The following is a 16,435-nucleotide window of genomic DNA, read 5'->3' on the forward strand; positions in this document are numbered from 1 at the left end:
AGATGGCTCATTTGGTTCTCAGGTCAACATCAAAAAATATTTTTTTAAAGGAAATATATGGGAATGCATTATTAATAATGTGTCACAGTTATTAAATATAACAGCTGCATTTAAAATTATTACAGATCAACAAAGAAAAATTGGAGAGGATAATCATTTCTCTCACTATACACTATTTTAAATAGTAGTGAAGTTAAGATTTAACAGGAAGAAAACTTGAGCATAAAAGTGCAATCACAGTAAAGGGCTGGACCTCCACATTCCTGTTCCTGTGAACACCTGAGCTGACACAAAAGTAGAGTGGCTTAATGCACTGGCATATACATGCCTTAAGGATTTATTCATCTATCAAATCTCTGTAAATTATAAAGAAAAATGCAGTGATTGTGAAACAAATACTTATTTAAGCATTCAAATGAAATTTGTTCCCAAAATATATTGTTTTTATTAGATGGATTAAAACTTGAATTATTCTCATTGAGAATGAAATTCTCAGATTTGATCAAAACAAATTTTGAAGCTTATAAGTGACTAGCACCAGTCTACTTCGGAACTAAGGAACCAAAAAAGGAGGAGAAAAGGTACTATTTACTTTCCACCAAATCCTCACAAGGACAACATTCATGTGTATGTGTAAAAAGAGATAAAAGTGTAAAGCATTAATAAATAGAGTTGCTGCCAAACTTCTAAAATACCAGTTTGAAAGGCTAGTAAAGCAGCATTAAAAGACTGAGAGCTTTCAGGCAATGGCTAAAATGAACAGCACAACTTATCAAATGAAATTGCAAAGCTTGTGTAGTAATAAAAATAAGACGGTAAAATGTTGGGATTTTTATTGTAAGAACAGCACACATGAAGACCTTACATCTCAAGACAGGTCTTACTTTTTAGAATTAACACAAAATTCTCAGACTACTTGGTTGGGCCTTTACACCAAAATATAGATGACATTGAAGACTTAATCTTTCCTTGCATACTTTGTATGTAGTTTAAATTATCAGGCACTCAATCAGTTATTTCTCACAGTTGTTTGAAAATTTTATTTTATCAAACACATTTTCCCAAACATTTTATGAAATGTGATGGAATGCAGCAATGGAAATATAATACTGTCCAAAAGCCATATATGACTTCATAATCTACAACTTCACTTAACTTGATAATTTCATCTATCCTTATAAAGCTAAGATTAAGGGGAAAAGAATCACTCAACAGGACTTCAAGTCACATTAGCGTCAATCACAGTAGTGTAAATTTCCCATTATAACTGGAAAAATAAATAAATGAAATTTTTTCATTTAAAGTTTTGTAAGTTTTCAGATGTATATGAATTTTCGAAGTGAGAATGCTATGAACTTATTTTCTAAAAATTCATTCTGCAGGCTCAAGAACATATTTAAATTTGTATTTTCTTTTAAGCACTGCTCTTTTTTTTAATTTAAAAGTTTCATTTCTAAAAGAAAACTGGTGAAGCTGTCCAGTTTTCCTAGGGCAGTATGTTGTTTAGTGTAATTCACTAATTCATTCAGATATTTTTACTGATTCACCTGGAAAAGGGGATACAAGAGAACATTTTAAAAAGAATGGTCATTTTAGCAGTTTTATTCAACAAATGCTATAAAATCAACTACAGTCAGAAAAAAAAAAAATCTTTAACCAAAAGAACACTGCCACTAGAACTAGCATGCTTTCACACATACAAAAAATTACCAAAGATGCATTTGTGTTCCATTAACTGAGTATGAAGCAAATCTCATTAAAATATTAGAACTGATAAACATAGAAGACTAGAAATCAAATAGTTTCATACTCAATATACAGGCACCAAAAACTTCAATTTCCAGCTTATTTTTCTAATTTATATTATGGATTGAGTTACAGAGAGCTTAATCCTATAAGATTAATTGAATTACTCAATGGCAAATAGTTTTTAGCTCAGAATTTTGTAAGGATAACTTGCTATGAATCACTATTCTACCTGCTGCTATATTTCTGCTCACTGTTGCACGTGGCCAAATAGATCATGCTCTGATCAAGTAAGTGTGCTGTAATCTACTTATATGTTTAAGAGTTGGCAATCAGGTTAAAAGGCACAAAGCTTCGATTTTGTAGTATTTTTCTCTTATTACTCATTTGTATAAAGAACCCATTTACTTTGGATCCTGCTCAAATGATCACTAAGAAGAAACTAAAATTTCCAAGAGGGGCAAAACAGGTGGGTCCTCTTCTTCATAAATCTTAGCAGCCTTTAAAGACAGACATATAAACATGTGGTGGGGCCTTTGAATTACTGGAATTGCAAATTACATAACTTCAATTTACTGTTGAAGACCATTTTTATTTAATATCTACATAGCCATTTTCTCATATTTTCTTTAAAATCTATCAGTATAGCATTTCATTTCTATGCATGGCTTAGCAATTCATAAAACTAAATAGCAAACTGATACTCTACACCAGTTCATGTATCTCAATATATATTCTGGAATATAATGGCAATATTAAAAATATCAATTCCCTCTAAGCTGATAATGCTACAAGATTTACACAGTTAAATAGCTTTTTGTTGTTTCTTTTCTTTTTGAAAAAGTTTCATTGTTTAAACTCCACAAACATTCGACATCTGACAAGAAAAACATAATTTTGTCACAGACCATGTATTCTATCAGTTTAAACTAAAGTGTCTCATGGAGTTAAATGCTAAAAGAATTTAAATAAAAATGCAGTAACCCATATGTACACAAAATGATCATTCCATAAATATTTACATGACCAAAGGAAACATGAAGAATCACTAAAACTGGAAACGGCTACAGGTGTGATAATCCTTTCTCAAGACATTTTTAGTTAGGAACAATATAAGCTTTTAAAGTGAAAATAATTGCCAGAAGCGTAACTAAAACATTAATTTTAGTTTTCAGTTCCCTACTATTAAAGGAGCCAGTAGGTCATAAACAGTCCAAGATTTCAGGGACCAACTATTCAGTTTAGTTTTTAATATCCAATCTTTTTCTTTAGCTCTCATGATAAAACTAAACTTACTTACAGAAAAAATAAAGAGTACGCTAAAAGGTATAAATACAATCCCAGTTCATCCTCCTTTATAAATACTGGTCAGCCGCTCCAATTCTTTACAGTTGTCCATGCTCAAGGCGTCTGCCTTCCTTCGAAGCCGATCATCACGGTATACTTTCGCTGCATACTGCATATCTGTTTCTGTTAACAAACAAAAATATTTTGCTAAGTAGATAATAATTTAGGTCACCTAGCTATTTAAGCTGAAATGCTGTTTAAAAGAAACCCTTCAATAGTATTTCTATTAACTGACTTTTTTTTTTTTTTTTTTTTAAAGAAAGACATCCAAGTATTGCTCTAAAAGACTTTGGAAGCCTAGCTTGTAAAACCGACACAGAGCTATTCTAGGAAAGAAATGAAAATAAAATCCTATCAACCCAACACTTTTTCTCACTCCTGTCCTCAATGGTTTAAAACCTAATGCTCTAAAGAAGCATCCTCTTGATCTTTCATACTAAAGATAAATTATATGCTATTCAATCCTGCTAGTGGTTGTTTTGCTGTGACCTCTTGTTAAGGTTTCAATTAATTATGCCAGGAATTGAGTAGAAAAATTTGGAATCTTGTCCTGAGTTTGCTTGAATTAAAAAAGAAAATCTTACTGAAGGAACACAAAAGGGAAAAAAGCTCACTATAGAATCACAGTAGTGCTATTTGACAAATGAGTACTTCTAAGACTTCCTTCAGTATGTGGGTAGCATTACTAAAGAAAAATAAATGGACTATATATCTTTAGGGAACGGTTCTTTGCTATCTTCTGTTACTCTCAGTCATCTCACTGTTTATTAACACTTCCAAAGGGTGGGGCACTTAGAAAAGATGCAACAAGACCCAGTAAAAAAAGTCACTTTCAGGAAAACAATGGCCAAAGTAAAGGACATCAGTCAGGACCACATTCAAAATATACTCTCAGCAAAAGTATATCCTCTTTTTAAGGATCTTCAGAAATGACCTTTTATTCAGTCAATCCAGCTAGGATTTAACTACTCAATCAAAATTTCAAAATTGCTCCATTCCCCGCCCCCACTGCTTTACCTTTGGGAAAAATTAATTAAATTAAAAAAAATTTTTTTCCATTAGCGTATAATGTATTATTTGCCCCAGGGGTACAAGTCTGTGAATCATCAGGCTTATACATTTCACAGCACTCACCATAGCACATGCCCTCCCCAATACCCAACCACCCTATCCCTACCCCTCCACCCCCCAGGAACCCTCAGTTTGTTTTGTGAGATTAAGAGTCTCTTATGGTTTGTCTCTCACCTGATCCCATCTTGTTTCATTTTTTCCTTCCCTACCCTGCTTCTCAAACTCCTCATATCAGAGAGAGCATATGACAATTGACTGATTGACTTATTTCACTCAGCATAATACCCTCTAGTTCCATCCATGTCATTGCAAATGGCAAGATTTCATTTCTTTTGATGGCTGCATAGTATTCCATTGTATATATATACCACATCTTCTTTGTCCATTCATCTGTTGATGGACATCTAGGTCCTTCCCATAGTTTGGTGACTGTGAACATTGCTGCTATAAACATTCGAGTGCATGTGCCCCTTTGGAACACTACATTTGTATCTTTGGGGTAAATACCCAGTAGTGCAATCGCTGGGTCATAGGATAGTTCTATTTTCAACTTTTTGAGAAAACTCCATACTGTCTTGAGAGTGGCTGCACCAGCTTGGATTCCCACCAAAAGTGTAGGAGGGGCCCCCTTTCTCCGCATTTTTGCCAACATCTATCATTTTATGACTTGTTAATTTTAGCCATTCTGAATGGTGTGAGGTGGTATCCCATTGTTGTTTTGATTTGTATTTCCTTGATGACAAGTGATGTTGATCTTTTTTTTCCATGTGTCTGTTGGCCATCTGGATGATCTTTGCAGAAATGTCTGTATATGACTTCTTCCCATTTCTTGATTGGGGGTGTTGAGTTTGATAAGTTCTTTATAGATTTTGGATACTAGCCCTTTATCTGATATGTCATTTGCAAATATCTTCTCCCATTCTGTCAGTTGTCTTTTGGTTTTATTAACTGTTTCCTTTGCTGTGCAAAAGCTTTTCATCTTGATGAAGTCCCAATAGTTTACTTTTGGCCTTGCTTCCCTTGCCTTTGGCGATGTTTCTAGGAAGAAGTCGAAGAGGTTGCTGCCTGTGTTCTCCTCAAGGATTTTGATGGATTCCTGTCTCACAATGAGGTATTTTATCCATTTTGAGTCTATCTTTGTGTGTGGTGTAAGGAAATGGTCCAGTTTCATTCTTCTGCATATGGCTGTCCAATTTTCCCAACACCATTTGTTGAAGAGATTGTCTTTTTTCCACTGGACATTCTTTTCTGCTTTGTTGAAGATTAGCTGAGCATAGAGTTGAGGGTCTGTTTCTGGGCTCTCTATTCTGTTCCATTGATATATGTGTCTGTTTTTGTGCCAGTACCATACTGTCTTGATGATTACAGCTTTGTAATAAGAGCTTCAAGTCTGGAATTGTGATGCCACCAACTTTGGCTTTCTCTTTCAACATTCCCCTGGCTATTCGGGGTCTTTTCTGGTTCCATATAAATTTTAGGATTGTTTGTTCCACTTCTTGGTAAAAAATTAGCTCCATCCCCTTTATTTGAGGCACTTGTAAAATCCTTTTGCAGATGTGTCTTCCCAGATAAGGTAGATAAACCCAAATTCACAGAGCTAATCAATGACAATTTAGATTCTAAGGCAAACTTCCAACTTCTAACATAATATTCTTTCCATTACTTCAAATTACTGCTTGTATTTTATAATATCTATTGTATCAATCTAGACATTAGAGAGTATTAGAAATGACTGCAAAATGGAAAAACACTGGTTAAAAAAAAAAACTCTATTGGCCAACAACATTTTGATGACATTAATTTATAAAACAAGATGCCTTCATTCTAATCAACAAGTAAAACATTCAATCAGTGGATTAATTAATGTTATATTGAGTTCCTCTAACTTCCATCTTCATTTAAAACCCCTAACCTCTAGAGGCGCCTGGGTAGCTCAGTTGGTTAAGCATCTGCTTTCGGCTCAGGTCATGATCCCAGGGTCCTGAGATTGGGCTCCCTACTCAGCATCTGGCTCCCTGCTTCTCCCTCTCCTTCCCGCTTGTGCTGTCTGTCACTATCTCTGTCTCTCTCTCTCTCAAATAAATAAAAATCTTTTAAAAAAATAATATACCCCCTAACTTTTAGATGTTCTGAACTTTTGAAGTTTTATTTTGAAAATTTCAAGGGGTGCAGGGTGGCTCAGTTGGTTATGTGTCTCACTTCGGCTCAGGTCATGATCTCAGGGTCCTAGGATCTAGTCCCAAATTGGGCTCCCTGCTCAGCAAGGAGACTGCTTGTCCCTCTTCCCCTCCCCCTGGCCTGTGCTCCATCTCTCTTTCTCTCAAATAAATAAATAAAATCTTAAAAAATTTTTTTCAAACCTACACAAAAATTAGATGAATCTACACAAAAATTACAATGAACACTCTAAAACTCTTTACCCCTTGATTGACCAATTCTACACATTTTGTCAAATTTGCTTTAGCTATCTCTATAATAAAAGCTGTTATTGTTATGGTGGTTTTTATTATTTTGCAAAACCTTTTGAGAATAAGGTGTGGACATCATACCTTTCATTCCTAATTACTTCAGCATGTTTCTCATAAGAACAAGGACGTTGTCTTACATAACCACAATACAATTTTCAAATTCAGAAATTTAACAATACTATAATTCTATTATCTAATATATAGTTCATATTCATATTTCACCAGTGGCCCCAGTGATGTGCTTTATAGACATTTCCTCCCCTCCCCATCCATGATCCAATGCAGGATCAACTATTGTACTTGTCTTTTCTTTTTAGTCTTTAAGAGCTATGTCTTGTTTCACTGACATTGTTGAATATAAGCAAGTTATTTTATAAATAATGACTTAATAAAATCAGATTTAGTTAAAACTTCTGATAGTAACTTTAAAAAACACACATATAATTGTGTACAATATAGCTGTCGATAGCTTGGTAGAGTAAACAGAACACAGATTGAAAGTCTGTGAAATATTAACACCAGTCTTGCCAAATGATTAAAAGATTAAAGTATGCCAGGCAAAAACACTTGGCTTATAGTATGGGTAGAAAAAAAAAACAATTTTAATTATAGTAAGTAATAATATTGAACACTTACTGATGCAGGATATTATGCCAAATGGTAACGTGTATTATCTGTTACAATCCACATTTTAATGATGACATAAGTCAGATATAGTGAGGTTAACTAACTTGTCTTAGGTAACATGTTGGTTGAACCAGGATCTTATGTTGCAAGGCAGCCTCAGAGCCTGCACTTTGGCCATAACATTATACTATCTTCCATAAACATGAATATCTTTTCCCTCTTTCCTATTTATATAGTCAATGTCCCAATTATTTACGGTAATAGGATTTAAGTATGCATAATCCAAAAATTGCCGCTATTTGGCTGAAGATTAGAATTTGTATTCAAAAGGTTTTATTTTTAATGTGTTAGTCATTCTTTTGACACAAAATAAGCAAGTCTTTCATGTATTCGTTCTTATGAATTCATTAATCCTTCACCTAATTATTCATATATCCATCGAAAGTTTACCACCTGCCTATGATGTGCCAAGGATTGTGTAAGGCACTAGACACCAAAAAGTAAAATGAAATGAAATGAAATGAAGTAAGAAAGATTTGGCATTCACTGCCTTTAAGACCTTCTGCTAACGCATTTCCTCAGCCTCAGCTGTGGGCCAGACATATCTTTGTTGTGGGGGCTACCCTGTGGATTGTGGGATGTTTAGGATGTTTAGCAGTACCCTGGCCTCTAGCCTTTAAGGTGCCAGCAATAATCTCTTCCACCCCCATCCTGTGCTGACACACAAAAAGTTTCCAGATATTATCAGATGTAATGCGAAGCAGAGGCAAACCACTCCCCTTTGAAAGCCACTAGTCTAATGTAACATTCTCCACACTGAGAACACCCTGACTTAACAGGCGCAGAGCCTGAGACACCAAGGAAGTTGTATCTCTTCTAACTGCCACTATATAGAACATAGATGAAGAAACCAAGGCCAGCGATAAGAACTTTCTTGGAAGTATACAAAGATAACCATTACCATTTTTGGGCATTTTACTACATGTGGAACACTTTATTATCTGATTTAATTTTCACAACAAACCATAAAGTTTGGTATTACTGAGAAAACTGTGGGGCATAATGCCTGGATTCTGGAGACTAATGGACTGTTTGAATCATGGACTACCTCTATGGCCCTGGGCAAGTTACTAAATTCTCTTTGCCTCAGTTTCCTTGCATCTAAAATGGGTATAACTTTACTGTGTTATTGTGGAGATTAAATGAGTTAATATATATAAAGTGCTTAGGACAGTCACTGAAACAATGGGTATTATATAAATGACAGTTATTTCCTCCTCCCACTCATCATCATCATCCATTTTACACCTGAGGGAATAAAGAAACAAGTTAGAATATTTGGCCCTAATCACTCAGCTAAAAATTTCAGAGCTAGGATTCAACTTCAGTTTGTTTAATTCTGAAGTTTACAGTATACTGTCTACATTATTATTTATAAGTCAGAAAAATAATAACCATAACAATACTAGCTTCATATGCAGCATCTCTGTAGATTCTAATGGTCAAGCTTTTATAGGTGGAACTGCTTCTTAAGTTATGGAAGTTGAGGCTAGAAAAGGCTAAACAAATTCACCACGTGTTCGCAGTCATGTACAGAATAAATAAAAGAAAATGGAATGTCAACAGAACTCATTATATATTAACTGTTAAATGTTTAAGTTAAATTAGTGAAGAGTTTCAAACTTTACTCTGAAACAGGATTCATATTAAAACTGATGACATAGCTAATGTGCCAGAGTTTTTTTTTCTTAGTGGTACATAAAATAATGATGCATGTTACAACTGACAACACCTTAAATACAATATGGTATTATTCATTTACTCAACCAAATATTTATTGATAACAACACCACAAATACCATTGACTAAGAGCTTGCTATGTGCTAAATACTGTTACAAGGCCATACAAAACATGCTGTCTGATGTACTGAGCTCCAATTATGATGCCAGGCAATGCTAGAACATTTTCTGAGTAGGGAAATCTACAATAATCAATTCCAAAGACTCTGATCGAGTTTCTAAATGTTAAAGATCTCATAAACTTACTTTGTTGTCTTTCTTTCCAGCAATTATTTCGAATATTAGTCACATAATCTTCTTCTACACTCTTTTCCACTTTTTGTAATAATATTCCTTTATATTCATTTTTAAAGTCCTTGTTGACATAATAAACGACACCCAAGTTTTCTGTTTGCATTTTAATAGTTTGTCCTGATCCACTGTAAAAGAAATGCTTGATCATTATTTTTTAATTAAAATTGCATATTCTGATCCTACTACTACAAACCAAGCTAACAAAAACAATTAAAAATAATTAAAACGTTAATATTGGTAGTCATTTATTTACATTATTTTGAATTGCCTAAAACCACCATCAATGTCATAAAAAGTAATCATATTTTAATATAGTATGGTCCTTTTAAGTTCTTTCAATTTTTATTTAATAAAAATCTTACTTAGAAATAAAAAGTTACTTCACATTTTTAGGCCATTCTGTAGAATCACTGTAAAATCTGTAAAATCACTGACAGTATGATTTTATCAAGTTTCCTTTATGTTCACCGTATTACACTAAAGTTTTCTAGAATGCATATTGTGTTAAATTTCCTTTTTGTCCTGATCTCTTATATGTAAGTATATTGTAGAAAAATACTTCATATAACAAAAAGTAATATTTGCTTGTCTTTAACCAATATTTTATAAAGAAAAGAATGAAGTAATTTACTCCTCAATGATATATATCTATATAACATCAATTACAATCCTACTTTTGTCTTTGAAGTATTTTTGTCCTTTAAACTATTTTTTGCCTTTGATTTCAACATATTACCTATCACATTAAATTGCTATCAGGTTCAAAAATAGTACTTCTGTCTTTATCCACATGGAACAGAAATGTAACTAACATCATAATACAAACTTATCACTTGAGTAACTATTTTTCAATTTAGAAATTTTAAAATCTGGTATACTTGTAGTAATAGAAGATTACTTAGAAGTTGAAGGAACACAAGGCCCTTTAAAGGAAGCTAGATAAAAAACAATTTTAAAAAAATTCACTTAGCTACTTACGATCTGGGATATAAGGAATAAGGAGGATTAGAGACCATCAATTGGCTTAATAATGACACGAGGATCAATACAATAATGGGCATCAGTTGGATAAACACAGAAAAACCGCCCTACAAAAAATCATAAAAAAATAATAAATTGTAATATAGTTGTAGTTGTTAATAATCTAACAGCTGTCATATATTTTTAGAGACAGAAAGGACATTTGAGATCATCTGGTTCAGTGCTTTCAAATCTGCCTGATCACACCAGCTTCCTGGAGTGATTCTTAAAAATACCACTTTCCATGTGCTTTATGTAGAGACCCCAATTTGGAAAACACTGACATAAACTGATCTCATGTTACAGATGAGGAAATTCTCTGTCTTTCTTGCAAAACTAATTTTCCCTTGACTTTGAGGGTGATATGCGGAAGCAGATGAGTGGTAGAGCTAGGGCCCAGGCCTTTCAATTTCCGGTCCAGTGTTCTTTCCATTTAGCTTCTTTCTACTCCATGTAATTTAAGAGCTATATGCAGCTGGGTATAACCACATTAGAACAAGGAAAGTAACTTCCAACTGAGGTTCTTCAGTATTAGTTCTAAATGTTTTAGGACCAACAATGAGAACTTCAAAGCATTCATACTGCAGGAGTATTTTCATCAGAATCATAGAACAACAAACTCAGAGGTATCATTTTGCCCACCACCCCGTACCTTGACTTCTACCCCTGCTCCCTCAATATCCCTAAAAACTGTCTAGTCTCTACTGAATACATCTGGCATGAGAACACTCATTATTTTCTTTTAAAACAACTTGTCCTATTTTCAGACAGCTCTAATTGCTTTTGCTGAGCAGAAATCTGCCATTTTGAGATTTCTTATCATATCATAAACATACATCTCCTCTTTCTTCTTCTCTTTCATGTCCACTATGTCGATGCTGATGTTGATGGCTATAACCAGCTCGTCCATTTGAAAATGAATGTACACTACCTAAAAAATTAAAAGGTTAAATTAAGGGGAGCAACTGTGATCAGAAAAATCATATTTTCTTCTACATTTTTACATTTTTTAAAGATTTTATTTATTTGAGAGAGACTGAGCAAGAAAGAGAGCATGAACAGGGGAAGGGGCAGAGGGAGAAGCAAGACTCCCTGCTGAGCAGGGAGCCCAACACAGCTCAATTCCAGAGCCCTGGGATGGTGACCTGAGTCGAAAGCAGATGCATAACCGACTGACACACCCAGGTGCCCCTTCTTTTACATTTTTATTTAACTTTTTTAAACTACTAAAATAATGCATGTTTGAGTAGTGAATGCTTACTGCCCTTTTCTCGTGTGAGTAAAGGGGGGATGGAAACAAAAACGATTCTTCCCAGACTTTGCTTCCTTTAAAGTAGAAGTTCTCATATGTGGAATTTAAGAAACAAAAGAGAAGAAGATATGGGAGTGGGGTGGGGGGAGCTGGGAGGAGAGAGGGAAAGAAACCACAAGACATTCTTAATGATAGAGAACAAACTGAGGATTGATGGAGGAAGGTAGGTGGTTGATGGAAGAAGGTGGGTGAGTGATGGGTATTAAGGAGGGCATTTGTGATGAGCACTGGGTCTTGTATGTAAATGATGAATCACTGACTTCTGCTCCTAAAACCAATATTGCACTGTATGTTAATAAACTAGGATTTAAATAAACATTTTTAAAAAGTAGAAGTTCTGGGACACCTTGGCTCAGTTCATTAAATATTCGTTCGCCTCTGGCTCAGGACACGATACCAGGGTCCTGGGATGGAGCCCTGTATGGGGCTCCCTGCTCAGTGGGGAGTCTGCTTCTCCCTCTGCCTGCAGCTCCCCGTTTGTGCCTTCTCTGACAAATAAGTAAATAGTAAATGAAATCTTTAAAAAAATTGAAAAAAATTAAAAAGTAGAAGTTCTTTCTTCATGAAACCATGAATAAGAGTTCCTGCCTAATATTGCACCCATAGAGGACTTCTGTTGTGGTTGGTTGTTTTTACAATTCTTGAGTTATCACTCTGAAAATTTGCTTTTCTCATTTATCAATGAATCACAAAACCTCTAGAAATCAAGACTTTAAAAAAAAAAATGAGTATAATAGGGGCGCCTGCGTGGCTCAGTGGGTTAAGGCCTCTGCCTCCGGCTCAGGTCATGATCCCAGGGTCCTGGGTTTAAGCCCCGCATTGGGCTCTATCCTCCAAGGGGAGCCTTCTTCCTCCTCTCTCTCTCTCTGCCTACTTGTGATCTGTCTGTCAAATAGGTAGACAAAATCTTAAAAAAAAATGAGTACAATATATTCATACAATATACTATGTGGAGATAGACCACAATTTATTCAAACATTCTGCTACTGATAGACTTTCAGGTTGTTTTCAAATAAGGTGAGCAATCAGAAATATTGACACAAAGTAAATTATAACAAACAAAAGAACTGTAACTCAAAATTAACTACTACCTGAAGGATTTCTGATTATTCCTAGCATATTTTCCGTCAAAATTACTACTATAATTTTTCTGTGAGAATTATATATCCTAATATGTCAAAATATATGCTATATTATTTTATTCAGTCATTAATTTGTATTTACACATTCTCTTCCCTTCAAGGATGCTTTACAAAATGCCATATCAATGACCATAATCTTTCTCAATAATATTTAGACAGGGCCATCAGACCAAAGTATATTGCTACATTCTTAAAGATTCTCCTAATTTTAAATCGAGTGTTTTAAAACTTAGCATTTAAATAAATGTTGTAAACATGACTGGAGCTATAATTTTAACTATCTTATAGGAGCTATTCTGAAAGAAAATTAATTTTCACAGAACTCATAGTAAATATAAGTAGGGTTCAATACAACTTATGCTGGTAGTATAAAATCAATTCATTTAGTAGTACCTCTATACAGTATTTTACTTTGATAGCCTAGTTCAACTAATTACTTCTCTCTTAATATAATTTTGAAAACCCATGTACTTTATATATAACCCATGAATCAGACTTTTTAATATTTCAATGGGAAGTGCCTCCAAATACATCCAAATTAGCAATTTATAATGTTATGAATGAAATATCTATACAGATCTTCAGAGAACCAAAGTCAAATTTTCATCTCGGGTTTAGGATTCCTCCTGTAATTGTAATAGCATTTAAATAAGACACTGCCAGTGGATTTTCTACTTATACATCATTTCTTCAGCTTTATATAAAATAGAAAATATTTGTACTCCTTTATTTTTTTCAAAAGATAAAACATTTTCTCAAAAAAAAGGTAAACTCACAGTAAAGGTAGTAAGCCTAACACTTTTTTCTACCTTCATGAAAAATCATCAGGGGATCATTAACAGTGTATGAAATGCAGGGGAGAACGTAAATAATCTAGGTGAGAATCTCTAGTTTCATAAAATATATTATTTACAACTAACATTAAAATACCTGAAGGAAATCCACCACCAAAGAATATATTAAATAAGTCTTCCGGAGTTATATCAGCTTCACAACCTCGATGGAAGTTAAATCTGCCATTGTTTTGGTGATTACATGCTTGTTCTTCATTGCCTGTGAGGTCATACTGCTTTCGTTTTTCTGGATTGCTTAAAACAGCATAAGCATTTCCAATTTCTGAAAAGGTAAAGAGTTATGGTTAGTAAGCAAAGTTTTTTTTATCATAAAAAGACTTCCCCATATAAAAGCTACTGTCATATTAATCAAAAAACAAAGTAAAACAAAACAAATCCTATTTCAGTCTAATCAAGAAAATAGTAAAATAGTAACAATTTCTTTTAAAGGTTTATTCATTAATGGCGCCTGGAGGATGCAGTCGGTTAAGCATCAGACTCTTGATTTCCGCTCAGGACATAATCTCACGAGATTAAGATTTGTAGAAGGCTCCATGCTGGGTGTGGAGCCTGTTTAGGATTCTTTCTCTCAGGGTGCCTGGGTGGCTCTGTTGGTTAAGCAACTTCCTTCAGCTCAGGTCATGATCCGGGAGTCCCAGAATTGAGTCCCGCATTGGGCTCCCAGCTCCATGGGGAGTCTACCTCTCTCTCTGACCTTCTCCCCTCTTATGATCTCTCTTACTGTCTCTCTCTCAAGTAAATAAATAAAATCTTTGAAAAAAAAATTCTCTCTCTTTCCCTCTGCCTCTTCCCCCCTTAAAAAAGGTTTATACATTAGCTTTGTACATTAAATTTATACATTACTTGTAATCACACATGTTATTACCTCCCAATACAAATTTTTACAGGAAACTGGTAAGTCTCCCTAATATCTTGAACATAAAGGAACATTTATCTTGTTTTCTTACTATTTTGCTACATCCTTTAATACCCTATTTCTTTTGAATATACTAATCTGGTCATTCATTAGTGCTATTCAAACCAATAATAATTACAGTAGCTACCAAGTGCCAGGCCCTGAACCCAATATATTATTACAGTATTCATTACTGTTCCTAATTTACAAATGAGTGTCCTGAGATTCAAAAAGGTTAGGATACTTGTTCAAGGTCAAAAATTTTTTAGCATAGTAGGTATACTCTATTCAACTGATATTATAAAACTGTTTTTGTACACTCTAGCCCAGAGTGAGCTACTTTTTCTTTTATTCATTAACAATTTACTCCTCTTTAAACTGTAACATCCATGAGGGTAGGGAGGGTATCTATGTTTTCCCTGCAATATCCCCGTGGCCCAGTAAAAAGTATGATTTTGCTTTTGAATGGATCCAGATAGTTTTTAGAATTACTATCTCATTTTGCTAGTTTTGTGATAATTCATTTATAGTAAAGAATTCTATTTCCCATCTTATACTCCCATTTTCAAAAGAGGCAATGGTACATTGATTATCAAAATGTCTTCTTGAGGCTATTTACAAAAGTTGCAGTGCTTTGATCTAAAAGTAGAAATTACCCTATTCTCATTCTGACACTTCTAATAATCATTTCATAAATATAGCTTACTTCTTAAAGTAGATTGCAAACCCTTTGTAATAAGAGATATTTTAAAAATACTTTTTGGATCCCATGTGGTAGCTGCCATAGGTACTGTACAAGCAAATAGACACTCATTAGGTAGTTGTTTTTGGATGATTATGTAACACAATGAAATTAATTATACCCATATACTCTGGAACTTTTCTTCTGATGGCGATTCTAAAAGCTGGCATTCAGAGATAGCTTTTAGGTGGTCTGTGGACCCCAATGTATGAAAAATTAGTTCGATGGTCTATTTATCTGAGATGGTCCAAAACTTTCTTTAGATTCTCAAACAGATCTATGATTCAGAAACATAACCATCATTTATAATATTGCTCTAATGGGAAAGCATGATCAGAGATCCAAACAATGTACTTATAAACAACACCAAGGTATTAACAAATACCCAAAAAAGAAGCATATCTGTCAATAGCTGCCAGAGTTGTACTTCCAATAATATCAGTTTTAGGATTCACCTTTACATACTAAATAGAATATTCCAGGTAATTTCACAATGTGTTACTTTTTAAACTACTGATATATTGGTCTTAAGGTTTTAATTTTTCTATTTAAAAAAATAACTTCCAAACATTAAGATATTTTAGAAGATCTATATGAAATATTGTTATAATCCATAATCATATATGCAAGAGAATTTATTTTATCTACAGTGATTAAAGTCATTTTCTATTCATTTACTTTGTGCGACACCTGTAATCAAAAATTTTTTCTGTTCCTTATAACCTAAAAATTTAAATCCAAAATTTAATTTGGCATTCAAAAACCTTTAAAAAATACATTTCTACTTCAGTATCACTTACTTTGCCAAAAGTACCTTCTATCATATTCTTTTTTCTTACACTTTCATTTTGAGGTAACTTTAAATTTACATGAAGTTGTAAGAAATAATATAGACATCCCTGTACCTGTTACCTAATTTCTCCAGTGGCAATTTCTTGTAAAATTACTCTCACAAATAGGATATTGACATTAATATAATCAGGATATAGGGCATTTCCATTATTGTCATCTTGTTGCTCTCATATAGCTACACCCACTTTCTCCCTCTTCATCTCCTCTTTAACCCCTGATAACCACTAATCTAATCTCTATTTCTATATTTTTGGCATTTCAAGAA

At 33.8% G+C, this 16,435-nt stretch overlaps 1 protein-coding gene across 3 annotated transcripts in view; it reads right to left on the bottom strand.

The window, feature by feature from the left end:
* Nucleotides 1–802: 802 nt before the first annotated feature.
* The window catches only part of DNAJB14 (DnaJ heat shock protein family (Hsp40) member B14), a 48,903-nt gene continuing 33,270 nt past the window's right edge, over nucleotides 803–16,435 (bottom strand). For all 3 annotated transcript variants that reach the window (XM_059376451.1, XM_059376459.1, XM_059376466.1), the window contains 5 exons: nucleotides 13,758–13,943; nucleotides 11,210–11,304; nucleotides 10,332–10,441; nucleotides 9,306–9,478; nucleotides 803–3,216 (listed from right to left, as the gene is read on the bottom strand). In XM_059376451.1, coding sequence (XP_059232434.1) covers nucleotides 3,092–3,216; nucleotides 9,306–9,478; nucleotides 10,332–10,441; nucleotides 11,210–11,304; nucleotides 13,758–13,943 — 689 coding nt within the window. In that variant the 3' untranslated portion in view covers nucleotides 803–3,091. The remainder of the gene's footprint in view (nucleotides 3,217–9,305; nucleotides 9,479–10,331; nucleotides 10,442–11,209; nucleotides 11,305–13,757; nucleotides 13,944–16,435) is intronic.

Source organism: Mustela nigripes, chromosome 1 (genome assembly GCF_022355385.1).
Source record: "Mustela nigripes isolate SB6536 chromosome 1, MUSNIG.SB6536, whole genome shotgun sequence".
NCBI lineage: Eukaryota > Metazoa > Chordata > Mammalia > Carnivora > Mustelidae > Mustela > Mustela nigripes.